The following is a 24,472-nucleotide window of genomic DNA, read 5'->3' on the forward strand; positions in this document are numbered from 1 at the left end:
GAGAGGCCTCAGTAACTGTGGGTGTTGGTAATTTGAAAACCTACTCTAGATGCTTTCAAACTCATCCTCACACTTCTGTTGCCCTGGAATCCCTTCTGGTACCAAACCTGTACTAGTCAGGGTTCTCTAGAGAAACAACTGACAGAATGAATAAACACACACACACTTATACGTATACATACATATGTATATGAAAAGAGAGAGGAAGGAAGGGAGGAAGGGAGCGATGGGAGAGGGATAGAGACAGATACGGCGGGCGTATTTGTTAGAGTGGCTTACAAACTATGGTCTATCTAGTTGAATAATGGCTGTCTATCAACAGAAAGTCCAAGCGTCCAGTAGCTGTTCAGTCCACAAGGCTGGTTGTCGCAGCTGGTCTTCAGTATGCACCAGAGTCCTGAAGAAACAGGCTCTCGTGCCAGCGAAGGAATGAACTTGCCTAGAGTAAGGACAAGCAGGCAAGCGCAAGCCGCCTTCTTCCATGTCCTCTACATAGGCTGCCACCAGACGCTGTGGTACAAATTAAAAGTGGATCTTCCCACCTCAAAAGATCTGGTTTAAAAATGGGTCTTCCCACTTCAAATGATTTAATTTAGGATTAAAAAAAAAATCCCTCACAAGTGTACCTAATCACTTGGGTTTTAGTTAATTCCAGATGTACTCAAGTGGATGACCAAGAACAGCCATCACAAGAATATTATGTTGATCAATTTCCATTTATGTGCCAAAAGATTTTACAACCCTTAAAAAAATGCACACAAGTATTTACTAGGGCTTTCTCTGTAGCAGACATTCCTTTCAGCTCTGCAAACATTAACTAGCTTAATCCACACAAAAACCTAATGAAACGTACTTTATTTTTCCCTATGTAACAACTGAGAAAATTAAGAACAGAGAATTTGGGGTTGGGGATTTAGCTCAGTGGTAGAGCGCTTGCCTAGGAAGCGCAAGCCTGGGTTCGATCCCCAGCTCCGGAAAAAAGAAAAAAAAAAAAAAAAAGATAAAGACCAAGAACAGAGAATTTAGGAGATTTTCAAACTCAGGCAGCCTGGCTCCAGGATTTATGTTTCTATTCTGTACTAATGGACACACATGCACACACTTACATTATTACGTAACTTAAAGAACACAAACATACCGTCTCTTGCCGGCCAACTCTAGCTTTCTCAATGCTCTTCTGTAAGTCTGCATGCTTCTGGCTTCCCTCTGATAGCTAGAGAGAGAATCAAACATGAAATGAGTTGCTGAGACGCTACCTGGAAGATGCCTTTAGAAGACAAAATGAAACAACTGTTGCTCAGCTCTGTGTTAGAAAAAATATTAAAGGCTACACTGAACATTTTTCTAATTTGAAAAAAATTATGAATCATTAGAGTAGAATTAAAGAAAGATGCCCTCGTTAGGGTTACTATTGCTATGAGGAAACATCATGCCCAAAGGGAATTTGTGGAGGAAAGGGTTTATCTGGCTCATGCTTCCACCTCCAAGCCCATTGCTGAAGGAATGCAGGACAAGAACAGAGCAGAATCCCGGAGCAGGAGCAGAGGCCATGAAAGAGTACGTTCAGCCTGCTTTCTCATAAAGCCCATTACCAACGCCGAGGACAGCATCATCCACAGTGGGCTGGGCCTTCCCCACCTATGAATTAATCAGTGATTAATTAGTAATTATCCCCATCAATTAAAAAAAGGCCTATAGCAGTGGTACCCAACCTTCCTAATACTGCAACCCTTTAGAACAGTTCTTCATGTTATGGTGACCCCCAACTATAAAATTATTTTCACTGCTACTTCATAACTGTAATTTTGCTACTGTTTTGAATTTTAATATAAATATCTGTGTTTTCCAATGGTCTTAGGTGACCTCTGTGAAAGGTCATTTGAAATCCACAGGTTGAAAATTGCTGTAGATCTTACGGTGGAATTTTCTTAATTGGGGGTTCCTTCCTCTCAGATGACTAGCCTGTGTCAATCTAACATAAAATTAGCCTACACAAAAACTGTTTTCTAGTTTAGTTTTCTAGTTTTAGTTTCATCCAAAAAAAAAATAATACCTTTCAATTAAAAAAATTTTTGTTGTTCTGAGACAAGGTCTCACTATGTAGCCCCCACTAGCCTGGGGCTCAGAGAGAAATAGCCTGTCTGTTTCCCCAGGTGTTGGGACTAAAGACCACAGCATACTTTTATATAATCTCTAGCTCTTCTCCAGCTCTACCCTCAAATTACTTTACTTAGAAATTGGATTTGAAAATTTAAAAAATTCTCCTTTAAAGGCCTCCGTTTAAACTTCGTTTCACTTTGACTAAGGCCACGGCAAACTCCCATAGGTGGTTTTGTGCAGACCTGTGCACTTCAATAGGTCTACACTATCTCACTCGTTCCCAAACGGATCTAAGAGGAGCTGCACTCCACACACTAAACTCACAGAAGACAACGACTCTGTTACCTGCTGCCACGTCTAGACATGTTTAATTGGTTAATTAACTAATGTATTCATCTTATTCAGCTTAAAAAGCAGATAAATTCCGTGTGGAAGTCATCCAGACAGAGTATAGAGAATCCATAAGCATACCAATTAAAGACTGACAAATTTCAGAGCACTCCTGAGTCTGTGAGTAAAGATCCCCACACCCAGTGTCCACCACGTCTTTACCAGAAGCTAAGAAATTTCACACTCGTTTGACCTCTGTCACTCCAGAGTCACAGACATCTGGAAAGTAATTGAGGACTGCACTCATTTAATTTATTAGCGGAGAAGAAATTGACTTCTCACAATATAAATCTAGCTATATAGAGGGAGAGGAGTATTTAACTACCACTCTTTCCTTAAGATTCAGAAGCAGGATCTTTAGAAAGTAGGGAGCTCTACTGTTGACGCCTCTACTTTTCAAAATGCAAACAGGAAGCACCATCAACCTCCTTTGACTGCTTCTTCAGGCTCCTGCTCGGAAAGAGCACAAGTCTACAGGCCAAACAGATGTCGTCAGCCGTCAGTCGGACAGTTGTGCCTCTTCTAGGGACACGATCTTAAGTTAGAACAAAACACGCGCGGCAGCTTTCTAAGCCAAACAGGCATCAAGGCATTAAATTTAGCAACAAGATCCAGTTCTTCAGTGAAGATTCCAATTTAGGTTTTTAAACCATCAAGTTTAAAAAGTTAATATTCTACATCTTGAAGGATCTACCTGAAATAATCTTTAAGTATATACATCAATTCAGGAACAGGGGAATTCTCAATTAAAATAATATGTGTACATATTTAAAAACATGGAAATTATTTATAAAATAAATCAGACACACTAGCCTTAAAGTTAATAATCATGTAAAACATGCTAATATATGCATATATTAAACATTTATATCATGAAGTAACATGAAGTAAACATGGAGCACTACATTCCTGGGTTGTCACGCTGAGTATCTTGGTCGTATCTGGCAATCTAAATGATAGGATCCCAGATGCTTCTGTTGGTCCTCGTAAGTTTTCATGCACTCACCCCAAGCCACGGTAGCCGCAGCTCTTGTCAGGCTGCCTTTGCCATCAGTCTTAGGATTCTGTTCTGGTTTTTGCGTGTTTTGATCTTTAAGAAGCCATATGCTATACTTCCCAATAGGCCCTGTGGAGTTAAATCAAGCCAGGGCCCTGAGGGGACTGAACTGAGATGTTCAGCCTCTGTACATGGGCCAGTGAGCCAGGAGCTCTTTAGCAGGCTGCTGTCCCACCTCTGAGTTCAGAACAGTAGTGGGGCTCTGATCACAACTCTACACACTAGGTAAGCATTCTGTCACTGAGCCACAGCCACCTGAATCTGTGTTTATAAATTTCTTAGATGAGGCTGATCCTGCTGATTATGGTCTCACAAGAGACCCATAGAGAAATACTGATCTAAATAACATTGTGTTTTCTTTGAGTAGCAAAACCAACTGAAATACATAAGATACTAATATATAGGAAAATATAACCTAGCTCCTAAGAAAAAGATAATTACTGTTATACATTGTAGTTTGAACTAGAAAATATATACATATCTCCCTGTATTTAGAAACTGAAAGTCCACACTTACAAAAAAACTTAAAAAATATTATATTTTCAAAAGGTATTCACCATAAGATTCCTTTAAAGACCAAACTATTCTAGTATATTTTTATACGGTGAAACCAGAATCAACTATATATTACACTCAATCTATCCCCATAGTTCACTAAAGCTAATGACAATCATTTTTACAGCCTAGTATGTCAGCCTAGAATGAACAGCATCAACTAGAACAGTAAAAACTACCCATGCCTAGGAAAAAGTTTTCATCTTTACATTTGAGACTGTAACACGATACTCTTCTATGAGCACATTGGAGATGACCCTGTCCCAGAATATGAAAATCACAGAGAAAAATACAATAGTCCCACTGCACACCTTCTTACTAATGCATTACTCTGTTGCTTTCCACTCAGATACAGATCAACATAGGTAACATTTCACAATGCAAACTGGACTGACCTTTGCATAACACTTTACAATCCACTATGTTCAAATAAACTTCAAATGTGTATAAATGTAAATAGACACACACATGTGTGTGTGTTCTTTATTTATTCATAGTAGACAGGTTCTCACTACGCAGTCCTGACAAGCCAGGAACTTACTATTTAGACCAGGCTGGCCTAAAACTCAGAGATGCGCCTACCTCTGCCTCCTGGGTGCTGGGTTTAAAGCCATGCACAACCAGGTCCAGCAGGCCTACTTTATTTTAAAAACAACTTTGTCTTTCAGAGCAGTTTAGGTTTAGTTGAACACAAGATAAAGATGTTCTCACACATCCTAAGCCTACATATACACAGCCTCCTCGCTATCAAAATCTTATACAGAATGGTACACTTACCATGATTTATGAGCCTACGCTGACATCACAATCATTGAGGTCAGGGTACGTTAGGATCCAACAATGCCGTTGTGCGCTCTGGGGGTCTTGGGAACACCCACCACTCCAGGCTCACACAGAATAGCTTTACTGGTCAAAATTCTCTGTGTTCCATCTAGTCGCCCCATCTTCCCTCTAGCCTGGCTTTCTTTCACTTAGCAATATGCATTGAAAACCCACTGAACCCAAACTGTCCTATGATTTATGATGACCCACTTCTTTTTATCGGTGAATAATATTCTAGTGTCTGGGTAACTTACAGTTTGTTCCTCCATTAAGCTATTAAACACTATAGTTGCTCCCAAGTGTAATTATAAGTAAATCTTACTAAAAATGTCTGCACAGATTTCGTGCTAATGTAAGCTTTCAACTCACTTTGGTAAATACTAATAAACACAACTGCTGGGTCATAGGGTAAAAGTACGTTTACTTTAATTAGAAACTGCCAAACTGCACAATTTCTACTCCCAGTAGCCACTAACAGACAATTCCTTTGTTCTGTACCCTCCCAGCATTTGGGTCTCTAGTGGCCATGTGTATGTGTGAGTGCTGCATTAAATGTGTCTTGTGTTATATGCCTGGTGCCCATGGCGCTAGAAGAGGGCATTGGGTCCCTCGGAACTGGAGTTATAGGCAGCTGTTAGCCACTAGGTGGGTGCTGGGAACCAAATCTGGGTCCTTTGCAAGAGCAGCCAGAGCTCTTAGCTGCTAAGCCATCAGACCAACTTCTTTTAAAAATTTTTAATTGTGGAAAAGAAACATAAAATGAATCCTTTAACATTTTATTTAATGACGTTAAATACACTCAGGCTGCCGCACAACCATCACTACTCTGTTGCAGAACACTTTCGTCATTCCAAACAAACTGTCCATTAGCAGCGCCTCCAGTCCTCCTGACTCCTCTACTATTTACCACCTGTCTGCTTTAGCCTAAACGCCTGACATGAATGGAACCACACGACAGCCGTCTTTCTGTACCTGGCTTATTTTACTTAGCATGTTTCAAGGGTCATCTATGCTGTAGCACATACCAGAATTCCATTCCTTTTTAAGGCTGAACAAAACTGTGTTCTATGTGTACAGCACACTTCATATACTCATTGATGGCCATTTATCATAGTGTTTATACAGTATTTATTCTCTCTTATTGTGATGATGCCTACCCCACCGGGTGTGACATAAACATTGAACTTGTATTTCTGGAGTTTTGACATTTACCACCAGTAAAGAATAGGTTAATTCCTCGCAAGTTCCCCAGCGGATACTGCCATCATTTAAAAGGTTGCTGATCTTAACGGATGAAAAGTCATGTGCATTATTATTTTCCTTTTATTTCTTTAATCTTTGTGCATATATGATGTGGGTATGTGCACATGCATGTGCCCATGCCAGGTGCTTATATGCTTGCCAAGATGTTCCTGTGGAGGGAGATGGCGAGCATGAAGGCTGGTCCTCACTTTCCACTTTGGGTCTCTTTGTTTACTTCTGCATCTGCTGGGCAGATCCACGAGCCTCCAGGGACGGCATGTCTCTGCCTATCTGTGCACTGGGTATTTGGGAATCATAGGTATGTGCTGTCTCACCCAATTTTTCACGTGTTCTGGAGATTTGAACTCAGGTCCTTATGAATGTATGGCAAGTGCTTTACACTCTGAGCCACCCAACCCCTTAGATTGATTTCAGCTATTGATATTTAATAAATCTCCACATTTTTTGATTCGAGTTTTTTCCTTTAGTGCTGAGAATTGACCTAGACCCTTAAGTATGCGAAATACACAATCTAAAGCTAAGCTATGCCCTCAATTCCATGCGTACTTTTCATTGTTAAAAACCTACGTGTATTAGATCGCTCGTCAGGCTGGGTATGAGTGCTCGTGCACATCACAGATGTCTATAGAGGTCAGCCAATAATTCATGGAGACAGTTTTCACATCCAACCCTCACATGGGTTCCATTTAGGCTTCTCCACACAGCCTTACTCTCTTGTCTATTCCCAGCAACACCAATGTTCAACTACAGCCACACTGTACTGCTCAGTTTTCTGACAGGCACAAGTCTTACTCCTTGAGGAAGAAAAGCTTAGTGTTTAGGCTGCAAGGAGCGGTGGCTGGACAGTAAGATGGGCATTGTCTATTGCTGGTTCCTCCTCTCAACTCCATTCTTGGTCCTTTATTGGTTTCTTTATTGAGTGAATTAAAAATTATAGAGAAAAATGAGGTGGATGCTGGTCACCATTAATTAGCTAGACACACAAACTGATGTTTTTATAACAGACATCCTCACTAAAGCATACACTGCCCCATTGTTTTTATAAGGGACATCCTCACTCGAGCGCACACCGCCCCATTGTCCTAGGAAGGGTACTGTACTTTTCTTGATTTATTTCTTGTAAAGATTTAAATATGGTTTTGGTGCTACTAAAAGACAGGCAGTGATGCCAATCGGGCTACCATTTGAAGTGTTAAAGGTTAGTTCACATGTAAATGTTTAGCCTTGAAAACATGAAAATCAACAAATTTCAAAGTTGAAATTGTTTTGTATCTAGTCTAACATTAAGTGGATTAAAAAAGAATTATAATTTGGTGAGTCATGGTTGTAAATAAATATAAATACTCGGGAACTGCTAAGGCTTTATAACTGAATTTGATCCACTGCAATCATAAGTCTGAACCACGCACCCTGAGCCAAAACCTCAGTTTAAACACAAATGCAACGAACAGGGTTAATCTCTAAGAAACGTCTAACACACAGAGCGGCAAGAGCTGCTGCTAGAATGCAAATACCGAATTTATAAAATGCTGATAGCCTTTTGGGACCAAAATAGAGCACACAATTGAAATGAGGGTTTTTAATGGCACAGATACTTTTGACACTCTGCCACCACCTGGTGGCAGGGCATTAACAGCCTGGCTCTGGTGGACTGGGTCTTTTCTACACTGCTGATTTACAGGGAAGATAATTCTGTAGAATGACTCTCACAAGCCTGAATAGTGTTTGGAGCATGGAGTATGGAATTGGATAGTTAGTACAGGGTCATCCTTTTCAACTACACCATGAAGCTCCTACAGCAGAGAAGAGTAATTTCCAGGGAAGTCTGGAAGCTGAAGCTACCTACCACAAGAACAAAGCAAATAGTAAATACTTTTTAAAAATCTCTGGTAACTTCAAAGTAGTATCAAATTCATGCATTTCAATAGCTGTGACCATCGACTAATCTTAAACTATTTCAAACTGCTTATCAATAAAATACGTGCATATTTCCTTCTCCCATCTCCAATATTCCAGTCACCCTATCTCTGCGAACAGTATTTAACTCTTAGATATCTGGGACATCAAGAGATCGTAATAATATTCAACTTGAAAGCATGCCTTCTCCGTTGGAGGTGGAGAGACAGAGGCTTGCTGTGTGCTCCAGGGTGGCCCTCCTACCTCAGCCTTCCGGACGGACGGACGGACGCAGGGACGCCTGGCTTCAAAGGTTTTAAAGACATATGGGTGTTATTTGGTAGAACCTCTTAACTGCTTCTCCAAAGCCTTTCTTTCTTAACAGAGTTCCAGTTTCTGCTCAGACTTGAGTGCTAATGTGCTCCAAAAGTACAGGATGCTCCCCGAATAATCCTTCAGTATAAGCATGTCAGCTCGGACTCAGCCATTGAGACAGACAGAAGCCTGCCTGGGCAAGGGGGCATGCTGACGATTTCCTCTTGTATAAAAGATAGGGCAGGGGATGAAGGGAGAGAGGGAGGAAGAGAAAGAGAGAGCGCGGGGGTGGGGGGATTGGGCATTTAGCTCAGTGGTAGAGCGCTTGCCTAGCAAGTGCAAGGCCCTGAGTTCGGTCCCCAGCTCTGAAAAAAAGAAAAGAGAGAGAGAGAGAGAGAGAGAGAGCGCGAGCGCGGGGTATGGGCAGTCTACTCTTAGGCACTGTTGAGAGAGGACTTAGGAGTCTCAGTAAGTATTTACAATCAAAGAGGGAAAGCCAAATGTCAAAGGCAGTCAGTCTAGATCAAGTATAGTGCACTTACCCACTCTTAAGAAGGCTACCGCGAGCTTCCTATTCATATAGGATAATGAATTCCTATTATGTAAGCCAATCTACTTTTCTCATTTGTTTACACATACGTAAGAATGTCAACAATAGAGCAGGAGAGGGAGACAGCTCAGACCTTAGGAGGATGTACTGCTCTTCTACAAGACCCAAACTGCCTTGAACTCCAGCTCCAGGAGACCTGACACAACCACACACATACAAAAAAACTAAAAATAAAAATTTTAAATGATTTAAGAATGTTAATAGTATTTAATTTTAAGTGAGTAATATATAAATTTATTTTAGAAAAATGCCAATGTGACTATTTTTACAATATCAGGGCAAATGTGAACTTCTGCAGCTTGGAAGTTCTTGCTTGCTAATGTCTATAGATGTGAAGTAAGCTAACTGGGTATAAAATAGCTGCATAGCCTGTAAACCGGACACTACAAGTACAGTAACCAAGTTGGCTGCTCCTAGGGCCTGGTGAGAGGGTTCTTAAGGATAGGACTGTCAGCTGGGCCCTTCAGAGTCTCCGTGCAGGTATACTTAATCAGGAAAAGCCCCACAGAGCCTGCTGACACCAGCAGAGGTCTACACAAGCTGGAATGATCTCCATGCTGAGCTTGTTTCAGGCGTCAACCCAAAATGTATTCAAACTCTGAGGGCAGCCTGTGACACTGCATACAGTCTTAACTTGCTGAAGGGACGCCATAAACTTGGAGAACTGACTAAAGTGTGTTTCATGAAACACTAACAGCTCAAGGACAGGATGAGGACGAAGGCTTGCATATTAAAACCTGAGAGGATTCAAACCCGTTACTTTTGGGAACCCCAGGTTCCAAATTCTTTTGATTACAGAGCTGCCTTTTCAGTAACTCATTGCATCTGTTACACAGGATCCTGTCAAGTTTAATTCAGGCAAAATGGTAGAAAAATAAAATGAAGAACTTAAAAATACACACTTAATTGTTCCCACATAATATTCATTCCCAAAGCTAAGTTTTTTAAAAAGTCAAGATTACACCAGGGTTCCAATAATCATGACTGCTTGGTGGAAATCACTTTTACTGCTGTTTGTTACTGAGTAGAAGGAAAGGAAAACCTAGGGCAGGGACAGGTTCCTAGACCAAGTACACAGTGCACGGGACTGAACCCAGGCTGTGATGTAGCTGAAGGCAGGCAGAGGCGCAGCGATTAATGTGTCTGTTCAGCACTTTACATCGCTCTAAGTTTCTCAGTCATTGGGTTACATCCTATCAGCAAAAGATGAGCAAGCTATAGCCCCTTCCCTGACAGACTATCTGGCATGGTGGCTCTAACTACATAGGGGCTTCTTCATGCTACAGAGGAAGTACAAATACAGTATCTGTGGTTGTCAATGCTGTGGACCCTCTGGACTGCACTTGTTGCCATGGGAGAACTACTGGAAATCCTTTCTCCTCAAGTTATTTATTTCAGGTATTTTATTAGATGGAAGTAAGTAACATCACTCTGCATGACTGTTTGGTAACAACTGTGTGGACCATACCATGTCACCGTGCTGTGCTGCCGAGTGTCTTACTTTTACGTCTGGCACATCAGTCATAATGCTTGCCATGACAAACATTCATTGAATGGATTTCAACAGAGGTAATGCCTGTCTTTATTAAAAAAAAAAATTGTAGTTATCTACATAGTCCTAAAGTAGACCTAATCTTTGTAGACTCAATTTTAGTGGCGGCAGTGACTCCAACTTGAGAACATCTCCAAAACTAACACAACAAAATCCAGCTTCCTGTTCTTTTCCTTCCCAGAATGAAACACTTACTATATACCAACTCCTAGAAAGGCTGGCCTGAACTAGCCTCCAAACCAAATCCTGAATAAAGAATTACAAAAGTTCACGGGGAGTGACTTCCTATTCTTACCTGTTTAAAAACCCATCGAGGGGTTGGGGATTTAGCTCAGTGGTAGAGCGCTTGCCACATAATATTCATTCCCAAAGCTAAGTTTTTTAAAAAGTCAAGATTACACCAGGGTTCCAATAATCATGACTGCTTGGTGGAAATCACTTTTACTGCTGTTTGTTACTGAGTAGAAGGAAAGGAAAACCTAGGGCAGGGACAGGTTCCTAGACCAAGTACACAGTGCACGGGACTGAACCCAGGCTGTGATGTAGCTGAAGGCAGGCTAGGAAGTGCAAGGCCCTGGGTTCAGTCCCCAGCTCCGAAAAAAAGAACCAAAAAAAAAAAAAAAAAAAAAAAAAAACCATCGAATACCACCATAAAGCTGCTGCCATGCTAATTAAATTCTTATTTTTAAAAACTCACATGTTTTAATTGCAAGTTTAAAATATTTCTTTGACTTATAAAATGTCAATAAAGTCCATACGACATTTTCTACATTTAATTTCTAAGTGGACTCTAAGTGCATCCATGCTGCTATAACCAATCTCCAGAGCCAATGTCTGTCTGTTCAGTAGGACCTCCTCCCTCCAGATCTGAGGAGTCTCAGTCCCACTTCCTCCCTCCAGAGTCTGGCTACACTTCATGTCCAATACAAAGGGAACTATCGCAGAGCGTCCCCTGAAGGACACACACACACCACACTTGCATAGAATAGGAGCAAAACCCTGCCACGCTCCTCACTTGGGCATAGACTCTCCCAGAGACTAAATGGGAGATGGAGACAAGGTGACAACTTGCCTGCTGGTCTTGCTGCCCAAGCCAAGCCTCCTTCATGTTATGTGTCAGGGCTGCCATCCTTTTTAAGACTGAAGTCAGGATGACTGTCTTAAGAATTAACTTCAAGGCCATTCTTGATTTTTAACAATTATTTTATCTTATTTTTAATTATCCTGAGGGGAGGCGATTTGCACTTGAGTCCAGGTGCCCTTGGAGGCCAGAGGTGTTGGATCCCCTGGAGCAGGAGTTCCAGGTGGTTGTGAGCCATGAGGTATGGGTGCTAGAACACAACTCAGGTTCTGCAAGAATGCAATGAATCCATCTGAGATGTTAAGCCATCTCCCTCCAGCCTCCCAACAACTTCCGTACATCTTTTAGATACAAAGAAATGTCACTTCACTTGGGAGTTTCTTTAGGCTACACTCACAGTTATTACAACAATGACTTGTGAGAGGTATCTAGTCATTGCTACCATCACTTGAGCTAAAATCGGTGCTCTTGGTATCAAATATCAAAATATGAATTTCAAAAGAAAGGAGATAGCAGTGTGCTTGCTGTTTGCGGCATCTCTAAAGGAAGCTCTTCCTGCTATGAAACACTTTAATTTATGAGACTACACCTGCATCACAGCTACGTAGAGGGCCAATTTAAAAACCTTTCTTCAGTTCAACCTAGATATTTATTTTAGCTTTGTTGAAAAAACTACTATACTGTGAATTATTTTCAGCCAAATTAGTACTATCTGAAGCATATTATGCAAAGGGAGGGAACTAACAACACTGTTGTCTAAAGCTTATAATAAAATATAAATTTATTCTGGCAGGAAAATTTGAGTTTCCTCTGGTTGGTGTACATAACGAAACCAACCACTAAGACATCCCATAATAGTATGACCTCAATGTGACTTCCAGCTTTATGCTTCCATGAGCACATAGCAAACAAGCCTCTGCACACTCGTCCTAAGTGTCCACCATGCACCGAACGCAACTGGTTGTCTTCCCTTAGTGGCATGGGCCACGCAGTGAAAACAGAGATGCCAGTCTTCCCTTACTGCCTCCTAATACTGTCACCCTGGCAAGTTATCCAACCTGTGGGTCCCGCAGCCTTCTGATGTGCACACACAGTTACTAACATTATTGAAGCCTCAGGCAGGCATAAGAATCAGGACATACTCCCAAGCTCTTCACTAACCTCCCTAAGCAGTCACCAACAGGCCTAATGCTTCTTTGTTCAGCAACACCTTTCATTTAAACCGGTGGTTCTCAAGCTGTGGGTTGAGGCCCCTCTGGATAGTACATGTCATTCTGTATATCCCAGATTTACATTTTAATTTGTAACAGTAGCAAAATTACAGTTCTGAAGGAGCAACAAAATAACTTATGATGGGGGTCACCACAGGAGGAAATGTATTATAGGATCACAGCCATAGAAAGGTTGAGAAACACTGACAGAAACCTATCCCACCTTTCAGCTCTGAACAACAGTTTCTAAGAACTCTTTGTTAACCGTGCACGTTTAGAAAAGCCTTGTCTGGGATGTGAGGTTTCTCGGGTTGGTGAAGGCACCTGCCACTAAGCCTGACTACCTTCCTTCCACGTGGTCAAAGGAGAGAACTGACCCCTGGGGGTTGTCTTCTGATTTCTACACATGTGCTAGGGCACATACATATACCAATAAACATACAAATGAATGAATGAACACACACATGTGCTATGGCACCTACATATACCCCTATACATATAAACAAACACATATAAATGCCCTACACATACAAAATAAATGACCAAATAAATAGGTAAATGTCATTAAAAAAAAATTGAGAGCCTCGCCTTTGTCCTAAACTGTACAGCAATGCACAACAAAGCTTAGCATGTGCCACTACCATATTCAAAACTATACAGGTTCACTTTTATAGTTTCTTGTTAATTATTTCCAAGCAAGTTAGATAACTATGCCTTATCAAGGAAACTGCAAAGTCTCTAGGTACAGATCACCTATCTTTATACTCAGAAAATTTACGGCAGCACATGGCCAATCTCTGTGGAGGTTAACACATGACACGGACAGCTAACAGTTGGTTTGTCTTCTTAGGAAATGGTGAACTTCAAACAAATTATAACTGTGAGCCCTTCACCGTCTTCAATGATGATGATCAACATACACAATCAAAACTCGAAGGAGAAAAAATATATTTCCTGATTTAATTTTCAAATTTCCTATAAGAATGTCTATCCTCAAGAGACAGCACATTCCTGCACGTAACTGGAGTCAGAGGCAGAACAGGAATGGCATTAAAAGGAAGGAAATGAAGAGCCGCCCCACCCCCTACAACCCAGGCCAATCTGGAAATAATTAACAAGAAAACTCAAAGGAAGTCAGCATTATACTTTGGCAATCTGCAGACGAGCTGATCCTTCTCTGCAGCCGTGAGGGTGGCCAATCACCAGTGACTAGTCTCCGTGTGAATCACACATCAAAGCAGCATCCTTCCGGCTGTCGGCCACTCACTTCCCTCCCTCATAAAAATGACACGTCCCGCACAGCTCAGTGTTTTTCTTACAAAGCATAAACACTGACTGCTACCTTTTGAATGGCCTAAGGTAAATTGCAAGCCCTCCGCTGTTTGCTCTGATTGAGCAAGTAGCTTTCCAGTCTATAATCCTGCGTGAGCCATAATTTATCTGCTGTGTGGCCACCATATGCAGAAACCCTAAGGTAGCAGGAACCTCACACTTCATCTTCACCACAGCCCATAAAGGGAGAGTGACCTCCCTCACAAACAGGGAAAGCAAGTCTCTGAAAAGCTGAAGAAAAGCTTGCAACCTTTTCCAGTTGCTTGAGAAAAACAAAAACAGAACCCTGCTGTGAGTTAGAACAGTGCTCAGAACAGCAGGCAAGGACCCATGCCTAGCCTACCTGTTAGCATGCCTGGACTTCTGATTTACAGAGGTGTGCACGGTTAAGCTTCCACCTCCAGCTTCTAAGAGGAATGAAAGAGAGGGATGCTAAATCTCAGACAGTAGGACAGGACTAGATTGACAGCAGCTACTTTATACGATGACTTGGTAAATCTGGCCTATGTTGTCATCTCTTACACTGTGTTCCAAGAAAACCAGAGCAGTGGAATAGGAACACTCTAGTCTTCAATCATTCAGTACAAACATCAACTACCATCGATTTTGAAATAGTTGGATTTACAGTACTACCAAGACATTCTGGTTCACTTCTATTAGGATTACCTGACAGTATAGCTAGTTACTATGAACTATGCTAAGTCTAGGATTAAAGCGTAAAAAAATACAGTTGGCCTTTTTCACTTAAGGTAAAGTATCTTTGCCTTATCCATTGGCCGAGAAATACGTAATAAGCACCCGTGTACCCAACTTAAGACAGAACTGACCTTCTACAAGGCTCAAATGTTCAGTAACTTATTTGTTGAACCAAGAAAACATAATCTTCATTCTCAAGCAACAAAAATCAACTATAACAGCAAATTTAATCACACTGATTCTAACACTAAATACAAACAGTCTAACACACTAAAAGACAGAAACTGTCAGCTTATATAAAAATTATATATCCTTACAAGAAACACACTGCAAACAGAAAACACAAAAATGAATATGGAATTCACTAAGCAAATTTAAAAAAAAATTTTTTTGTAATTAGCCCTTGCACCCATGGGTTTCACAAACACTGGTTCAATTGCTAGGAATAAAAAAATATTCAGGGAGAAAAATGCATCTGTACTGGAAATGTACAGACTTTTAAATCTTTGTCATTATTTTATAAACATAATTGTTTGCAAAGAATTTACATTTATTAGGTAATATTCTAGGCATGACTGCAGTAAACTGCATTCTGGAAAGACCCACAGTAAGAACTGAGGGAAACCTCTAGCCAAAAGTTAAAGATGTGAGGTCCTTAGCCCAAGAGCCTACAGAGCTGATGTCCTGTAAGTGAGCTGTGCTGAGAAGCCTGTGCTCCCCGAGGAGACACTCAGCTGAGAACGCAGCACGGCCTCATCAGTGGAACTACAGGCTCAAACAAGACTGTGAGCCCAGGTCCTCACTGAAACCAGGCCTGGTTCTCAGACACAAAGAAATGGGTGGGATCAGTGTTTGGTCCTGGAAGTTACAGTGTCTGAAGTTTACTGTTTTTCCACCCAGTAAAATGTAACTAAGAGAAGACCTAACCCAGATTAATAAAAAGACCACAAGTAATGGAATAATTAACAAAAACAGTGCTACCTAAAGGCTTAATTTCCAGAGAAGTTCAGAGGGAAAGAGCTCAAAATACCTTTGAAGAACCCAAGACCTCACTTGGGCTCTGCCATTGTTTGGAACAGGTCTTCTCCACATGTGTATACTTTACAGTGTAGATCACATGATAAAGACACGCCTTCCATCCTATGCCACTTGCTTCTCTCATCTGGTCACTTAGCAACGTGTTCCCGCTATCTCCATCTGCGCATACTCGCCGCCGGCCACTCCCCTCCACATGCATACGTGCGAGCCTCCGTTGACATTTCGAGGCCTGTTTGAGACACAGGCTGGAATTCTGTGCTGTGTTGTCGCTTGACTGACACCATCCACTGGCACACTTCACGTCCCCATCACCAAATCTCACTTGTGCTGCAGAAAATACTGTGACTGGGTTTTCCTTCCACTGTCTCATGACCTGCTCTCACTCAAGAAACTGAACACCACTCAGAGATCGTTCAGGAACCAAACTATTGCCCACTTCCAACTCACAGCTCACACACTGATGAAACACCTGTAACACATGTCTTGGGAAAATGGCCACAGCTGTTCTTAAAACCTAATCTTTAGGCTTTTCCTGATGCACAACACTTCTACTTTAGCATTACTCTATAATCATATTCAGGGAGGAGGGGGAACCTCTAGAGAAAATTAAAACTTTCCCAGGAAATTTGAAGCTACTCTTCCATTTACATCACCTACAAGAACAAGCATGTTTTAGATACACTGTTTCCTTAACAGAGTACATGCTACATTAGTAAACACGTGTCATGTTTACTACAGGATGCCAGGAGTACACATCAAAGCCACATACCACATTTGTGGTAAGACCTTAATACACGTGTAAAGAACAAGTGTCTGTGAGCAAGGGGCTGAGAAGAGTCTCAGGTGTGAAAATCTGACTAAGAGCAGATGAGGGAAACCAGAATTCACAAAAGTGATAAAAGCAAAAATCAAGTCAGAAAAATGCAGTAAGGTTTAGAAAAATAGCCACATTAAAGGTCTGAATTCGAGATGGGACTATAGGGAGGTGGCAGAACTTTTGGTAGTTGGGGCCTAATGGAAAGAAATGAAGTCACTGGGTGGCAGGGCAGGGGCATGTCCTGAGGCATGGTAGGCGCAGCCCTTTTCTCCTCCTATTTGCTCCCTGATCCATGATGCACGTTGGCTGTGAGACATGTGGGCTCAGATACTACTGGTTGCTTTATAGCTGACTTTTCCGCTAGCATTATCTTCGGGGCCCATCCACATTCGACTGTGTACCAGAACGTATTCCTTTCTACAATGAATAAGACTCAATTTCCATTTTCCATGGACAGATGTTTGGGTAGCTGTCATCTTTACTAAATAAAAATAAGAATTCTGCCCTGACCAGAGATACTAACCCTCTTTAGTTCTATTTTCAAGTCTCTGGATGCAACCAAGAGACACACTTGCTGAATCTCATACTTATTCGATGCATACATTTGAGGAATTAGAATATGGTTTCTACAGTGGCTGCACCACTGGATGAGTTATCTTCCTGCTGTTATGTGACAACAAGACCTGACAAACACAACTTCAGGGAGGGAAGATGGATATGGGCTCAGAGTCTGGATTTCAAGGCATTTTGTAGGTGGCAGGGGCTTGTTACACCAGAGAACAAGGCTAAACCAGAAACTCATACAACCTCCAAAGACTGGCCCCAGTTCATCTATTTCTGCCTACTAGTAGGCTCTTCTTCCCAAAGGTTCCAAAGGTTCCCACAAGGACCAGCTAAGGAACAAGTGTTTAAAACATGAGCCTACCAGAGACAATTCAAGTCCAAATAATAACTACTACACATTCCTGCAGTCCCATGTTTTGCTGATCCACTGTCAGGGTCACCACTCAGGGAGGACAAGGTGAAGTCCCAACCAGTCTACTGTCCGCAGTGGCATCATGACATGGAGGCATAATAGACCAGAAGGGGAAGGCAGGGTCTGGGACAAATGCTGTGGTTCCAAGGTCTCCTCTTGGGGTACCTGGATGCCACCAGTGTAGTGGCCCAGAGAGGAAGTCAGGAACAGAGTCTGTGATCGGTGTCTCCTTGTGGGATGTCAGAGTGCTGCCACATATAAGGCCAGAAGGGGAGAACAGATTCCGAGACAAACAGGATCCTGGTCAGATTAGGAATGAGTGCTAAGTGCCAGAGAGGCAAGAGAAGAGAGAAGCCTTCAGGAGTCTATTATAGCTTGTTTAGGCAAAGGCCTTCTCTGTTGTGATCTTTAATGAAGCAGCTCTCTGGGACAATTTTAGCTTGTTCATATTTCTTTATTGGGGGTGGATGTGAATGCATATGCTTTATTCGTGGTGAACCAAGGATTATATAATTTTGGGAAAGGGTGAGCTTCCAGGAAGGGAAGGTCATTGGCTGAAGACTAAGGGTACTGAGATGTTTCATTAGCATGGCGAGGCATTCTACCCTCAGTGACTGTCCATGGCCACCTTAGTTGTGGGTTCATGTTCCAGGGCAGGCACACAGAAGCAGGGAAAGCTCCCTCTCTAACAGTGGGTGACTCACATGAAGACCAAGCTGCACTTTGGCTACATATGTGTTGGGATGGGGGAGTAGGTTCAGCCCACTTACACTCTTTGATTGTCTCTGGGAACCCCCAAGGGTCCAGGTTAGTTGACTCTGTTGGTCTACTTGAGGAGTCAACCCCCTCTGGGACCCTCAATCCTTCCCCCATCTCTTCCACAAGACCTCCCAAGCTTCATCTAATGTTTGGCTGTGGGTGGGGGTAGGCCTTGTTTCTTAACCATATAATTAAAATAACCTCCTAATTGGTCCATTCTGTAAACTGTCGTAAGAAAGGCACTTGTCATGATGTAACTTCACAGCTAAAAACCTTCACTTCCATCTCTTTCAAATAGGTCAAAACATAAAACAAATGACCTTTAAAATGTAGCCGCAGCCTCTTTTGGCTGAAATGACACACCTTCAATCCCTCTGGCTGGAATACAGACACGCCCTTACTACAGACCTTTAATCCCAAACAATGAAGGTAGAGGAAAGCAGCTATGTTTGAAAGTAACATCTAGTTGAGGGGCAGATAAAGATTTGACAGAATGAGTCAGAGATAGAATATGTCCAACTCTCATGGAGACAGGAAAGAGAAGCTAGGAAGTGGGGGGGGGGGGAGGGAGAAGAGGGGAAGAAGGGAGAGAAGGGAGAGGAGGGGGAGGATGGAAAGGCGAGAGTGGTGAAGGAAGAGAGGAGAGGGGAAAGAGAGGAGAGAGGTAGGGGGGTGCGGTTTAACTGGGACAGTTATAGAGAGCAGCTGGGTTGAACCAAGCGGCCAGGGTTCAGAAAGAACAAGCAAGCGTGAGCTTCTTCAGCAGTAAGTCTCAGAGGCTGCAAACATTCTGTGCCTACATAAGGCTATACGGAGGCTGGATGCTTCCAGGACTACGCCTAGGTTAGCAGACGGAGGCAGTGAGCTAAGCCTCAGAGACAACAATTATATCAGGCAAATAAAAGTTACGTTAACACTTCTGGTTTAATAAGAGACTTTGTCTCAAAGAACCAAAGTAGAAGGGATAGAAGAGGCCACCCTCCACCCTCCTCTGGTCTCTGCATACATAGTTGTATATGCACATGTGCACACGCATATACACATCAATTGTTTTAAATTTTCAAATATGTTAAAAATGATGGATGCCTTTAATACTGTTGGATATTTATCTTCCTGCATAATTAAGTTTGGCAGTGTAAAGAAGGAGGCAAACTTGAATTAGAGGAACACAGTCAAGAGTAAAAGTGTGGAAAGAGGCCCATGCCAACACAGGGCTTCGTCTTTATGATTTTAAGCTGACATTATAATTCTATGTATATTTTCTAATTTTTGCCATCTCAAAAAATGAAAAGCCTTAAACCTAGTTCATGACCATTATCAGCTAATATAAGCTATTTTTACTATACCTTTGAGAACTTAACATGTGTTTAGATCACACTCACCCTCTTAATCATATGCTTATAGCATACAGAATTCAGTTTCAAAGAACTGGTTTCAATAATGCTAAATGGTCCTAATTCACAGGCATAGACTGGAGCATGGGAACAAAAATGTAACTGTCACACCGGATTTCCTAATCTAATGACACAGAATAGGAGATATGCCAAAAGAGAATTCCAGGTAGAAAGTACAAAAGTGACAGAGATGGCAGTGCCACCTTAGCATCCTCAAAGATACAACACTTCAACCACTGGATTGAAGCAGACACAGGATTTTAAGCAAAAGAAATAAAAATATGCAAATGCAAAGGTTTTACAAGTCAACACTGAAGAAAGCAATGAAAAGTCAGCAAAGATTAAAATAAAATTACATCCTCTCCCGTACAGATGGCGTGAGTGTATGAAATGGAGCTCCACACCACTTATCAGGGAGCTGCAAACAGAAACGATGAAACGCCACCACGTGTTGATTCTGTTGTTAAGACAGACATATAATCTGCTGCGCAAGCCGCTGCGTGATGACAGGAAACCTCGGTCTCCACAGACGGAAATGCACAATAGGACATCTACACTGGAAGGCACACAGGACACACAGATCACACAATCCAGAAACAATGGCCTTTGGGAATACCCGAACAAGTTGAGAGCACACACTAGGCAGAAACATGGACATAAAGGTCTCATAGCAGATTTGTCATAGCCTGGAAGCATCCAACATGTCCAATAGCTCAATGTACATATTGAGATATACTGAATGTGATAAAATTCACTCACTGATAAGAAAAAAGGGGCTTTCAAACCCCCCAAAGACACAGTGGAGCCTTAAATGCATCTTGTTAAGTGCAAGAAATCAATCTGTGAAGGCTGTAGCATCCATGATTTCAGTCATGTGCAAGTCTGGAAAAGTAAAACTCTAAAGACATAAAAGGTCAGCTGCCTCCTGAGGTAGGGCTGCAGTGTGAGGGGAGCTTGGGTTACAGAAAGATCCTGTCTTAAAAAGAGGGAGAGCAGTGGTTTCTGGGAGCTGAAGGACTAGAAGGACGAACAAGCAGAGTAAGGAGGCGTCTCGGGCAGTGACACTACTGGGTAAGACCCTGTACTTGTAGACACATGTAATCATGCATTTTTCAAAATCTGTAGGTTGGTAGCACAAGTGTTATAATCCTGACACTTGGGAGGTGAAGGCAGAATAATTGTGAGCTGAAGTCTCCTCAAGTGCAAAGCAAGTTTATGGCTGGCCTGAGCCACATGAGGCATTTTCTCAGAAAAATAAAAAATAAACCAAAAGGCAAAAGAACAACAACAAAAACCTCACAGGAAAACAAAGCACAAGAACCTCATTCAATCTCCAGACCTTGTAAAAATAATGCCAAGCACAGTGCTGCATGCTTGTTAACCTAGCACTGTGGAGGTGGAGACAGGAGGATGCCTGGGACTCTGTGGCCAGCCAGTCTAGCCTAATTATTGAGTTCTAGTCAATAAAAACCCTGTGCCAGTAGTGACAGCATTCTTGAAGACACCAAAGGTTGTCCTCCAGTCAGTGTCTTTCTCTCTCTCTCTCTCTCTCTCTCTCTCTCTCTCTCTCTCTCTCTCCCCCTCCACACACACACACATACACACACACACACACACACACACACACACACACACAGATCCATGCACATAGGACATGCACATGCATGAATGCATGCACACGTACCCTACACCTTCCTATACACACATAAAAGGAAAGACAGCCATAAACACCTAACAGTGAGCCCTGAGCCTAAAAGGCTCTGGCTCATAAGATATCAAAACTGGCTCATCAACTATTAGACAATGACATACATTAGCAATACATGATGCAAACAGGAATTTATGAGACAGACAGGAAGGGGACAGATTAGGAATTCTACTTTTCCATCATTTCCTATAAACCAAATCTAAAAGTGTCCCACCCAGAGTCTACTTATTTTTTTTTAAAAACCCAAAATATTAGCAAATATAACATAGGAAAATTAAAGATGAAGAGTTCTAAGGCCATTTTATGGTTTTGTAATGTTTGGGAGGGAAACTTAGAGCGTGTGCAATCCATGGAAGCATCCTATCCCTAAGCTACATCTCTAGCCAGACCTTTCATGAGAAAGAGATGTTAATGTTCTTTAGACACGAGGCCAAATAAGAATGTATGTTTAAAGTTTAAGGGAAACCACTGAATGAGAAAAGTATTAAGGGAAACACTTCTGTGCTACAAAGCACATCTCTTCATAACTGTGACTTACCTGAGAGTTCAGAGCCTCCAACTTGCGCTTCCGGGCATGAAGAGCCTTGCTCGGGAAAGCCCAATAGTAATTGGAGGTCCCAATCCTCTCGCAGTCAACCATACCATCGTCTACCAAGCTCTGGAGGACTTCTTTCACCGACATGGCGGCTGGGGAGGAAACGTTCACAGACGCTATGTTAAGCAGCCTCCTAAGGAAAATTCAAAAGCAAACACTAGAGAGACATTTGCAGAGCACATTACAATAAGAGCTATGCACCTATGTATGCACCGAAAGTGAGGTGACCCAGGCTCACGAGGCAAACATCGAAGGTCCTTTCTTCCACACAGACCTTAGGAGCTTATGTGGGAGTGAATGTGGGCAGAGGCCATGAAACTCAAAACTCAAAAGGCATGAGAGAAGAAAGATAAGAGAGGAGGTGCAAAGAGTACCAGGACACAGTGACATGAAGGTGGCAGCTGAACTCTGGGGGTGGAGCAACCCTGGTACTTAGAGGGCAATGGTGAGACGGGGACAGAAAGGGGCCTGGCCGAAACAGAGTATATATCACAGCACAGGAGAAAACCTGCTATTTTGTGTGCTAATTTAAAAACAAAGTGTCTATACACAATGATGGCCAATATATTTCAACTATAACCGCGATATATTCATTTTTGTAGTACTAGGGTTTGAAATAAGGTTTGAACATGTAGCTAAGTGTTCTATCGCTAAGCTCCACCCCTAGTCTTTTCAACCCACTCTGAAGACAGACTAGAACAAACAGTATGGCCCCCGACCACCAATTTATAGAGTGGAAGAATATTAGAAAGGATTCAAGGAGACCAGTATTATCAACGCAGCTGGGAAATATTGCAGTGTGTATCTAAAACGTCACATGTATGCCTTTCCTTCTTGAAGAAATGTAACTTGTATGAACTCAGCTACAGAGCATAAAGACAGACACACATGTTTGTCAAAGCATTTTTTTAGTATCTAAAGAAATTGGAAAGTAGCCCAATAATGTATTTCTAAACCCACAATGCAATGTTATAAACCAATTTTAATGCCATGGATAAATAAATGCTGCCCTGTATAGCATGTGAAGAGTGGGAAGACAATATGCAGTGATGTGACAGTAGTTTGGATGGCAGGCATGACAGTGACAGTAGTTTGGATGGCAGGCATGTCAAATGTCATTTTACTTTCTTCTTCCTTATTTATTGTCCAAAAATAGACATGGATTATCTTCAGCTAAGAAAACTAAAAGTTGTGAAAGATTAAACATGTAGAAATGAACTAGTTCCAATATTTAGAGCTAAGATTTAAAATCACAATCTATTAATAATGCTTATTTCCTATGTACCAAAAACTATATCCCTATTTTAATATCCATTTAATTTTTTCCTAAAGCAGATCTCTAGCTATGAAAGTTATTCAAAATTTCAAGCTCTAATAAATAAAATTGACACCAAATGTGCAAAACATTTACCCCTACTCATAAAGCACAAACTGAACGCAAGTCATGGGACTCTAGAAATGAGAGGAGTCAGTGGGGACGCTCAGTGACAGAGTGCTTGCCGAGCACGGACAGGACGGGGACACAACACCTAGGACTGGAAAAGAAAAACGCTAGTGAGCATAACTTGGTCAAGCCTTTCCTGAAGGCAATTCAAGAATAGAGTCAAACTCTGAGAGCTACACAGGCTTCATTTTCAACTTTACTTCTGCAGATCGAGCCTAATGAAGTAACCTGAGAGGCGGACAACACTTATGGACAAAGGTTTGCTTTGCTTGGATTCCACAACCAAACCTCATAGGGCGGGTATGTAAGCAGCAGCTAAGACGCCACCAGAGGGGTTGGGGATTTAGCTCAGTGGTAGAGCGCTTGCCTAGAAAGCGCAAGGCCCTGGGTTCAGTCCCCAGCTCCGAAAAAGAAAAAAGAAAAAGAAAAAAAAAAAAAAAAAAGACACCACCAGAGAGCAGTGGCTTCAGAAGGGAAAGCTCTGTGCTCAGTCCCTGTTCCTCAAGTTCTGGCAACCAGGACAAGACAGGACCCAACTCAGTGACTGGTGAGGATGCTGTGCTTGTTTTGTAGATGGCATGTATCTACAGGACAGCCTTCCCTCGGCAGACATGCGCAAAGATCTCTCTCTTTCTGTTCTTAAAATTAGACTTCTACTCTTAACATCTCACATAATCTTTTATTCCTGCATTGATTGTGACAGTCTCTCACCATGGAAATCAAATTGACCCAACTCATGCTCTCCCAAGTGCTAAGACTGCAAGCACGTATCATCATACTTAGCTTTTTATTCAACTCCCTCGTGAAGGTCTTATTTCCAGAGGGTTGGAGATTCAACATATGAATTGTGAAAGAGCAGAG

General features: G+C 41.9%; 1 protein-coding gene across 5 annotated transcripts in view; it reads right to left on the reverse strand.

Moving 5' to 3' along the window:
- The window catches only part of Mnd1 (meiotic nuclear divisions 1), a 62,602-nt gene that overhangs the window by 25,779 nt on the left and 12,351 nt on the right, over positions 1 to 24,472 (reverse strand). For 4 of the 5 annotated variants that reach the window (NM_001398663.1, XM_063281592.1, XM_063281593.1 and 1 more), the window contains 2 exons: positions 22,111 to 22,259; positions 1,139 to 1,213 (listed from right to left, as the gene is read on the reverse strand). In NM_001398663.1, the coding sequence (NP_001385592.1) occupies positions 1,139 to 1,213; positions 22,111 to 22,259 (224 nt within the window). The remainder of the gene's footprint in view (positions 1 to 1,138; positions 1,214 to 22,110; positions 22,260 to 24,472) is intronic. The other variant, XM_063281594.1, reaches the window with a different exon arrangement.

The sequence above is a fragment of the Rattus norvegicus genome, chromosome 2, assembly GCF_036323735.1.
Source record: "Rattus norvegicus strain BN/NHsdMcwi chromosome 2, GRCr8, whole genome shotgun sequence".
In the NCBI taxonomy this organism is placed as follows: domain Eukaryota; kingdom Metazoa; phylum Chordata; class Mammalia; order Rodentia; family Muridae; genus Rattus; species Rattus norvegicus.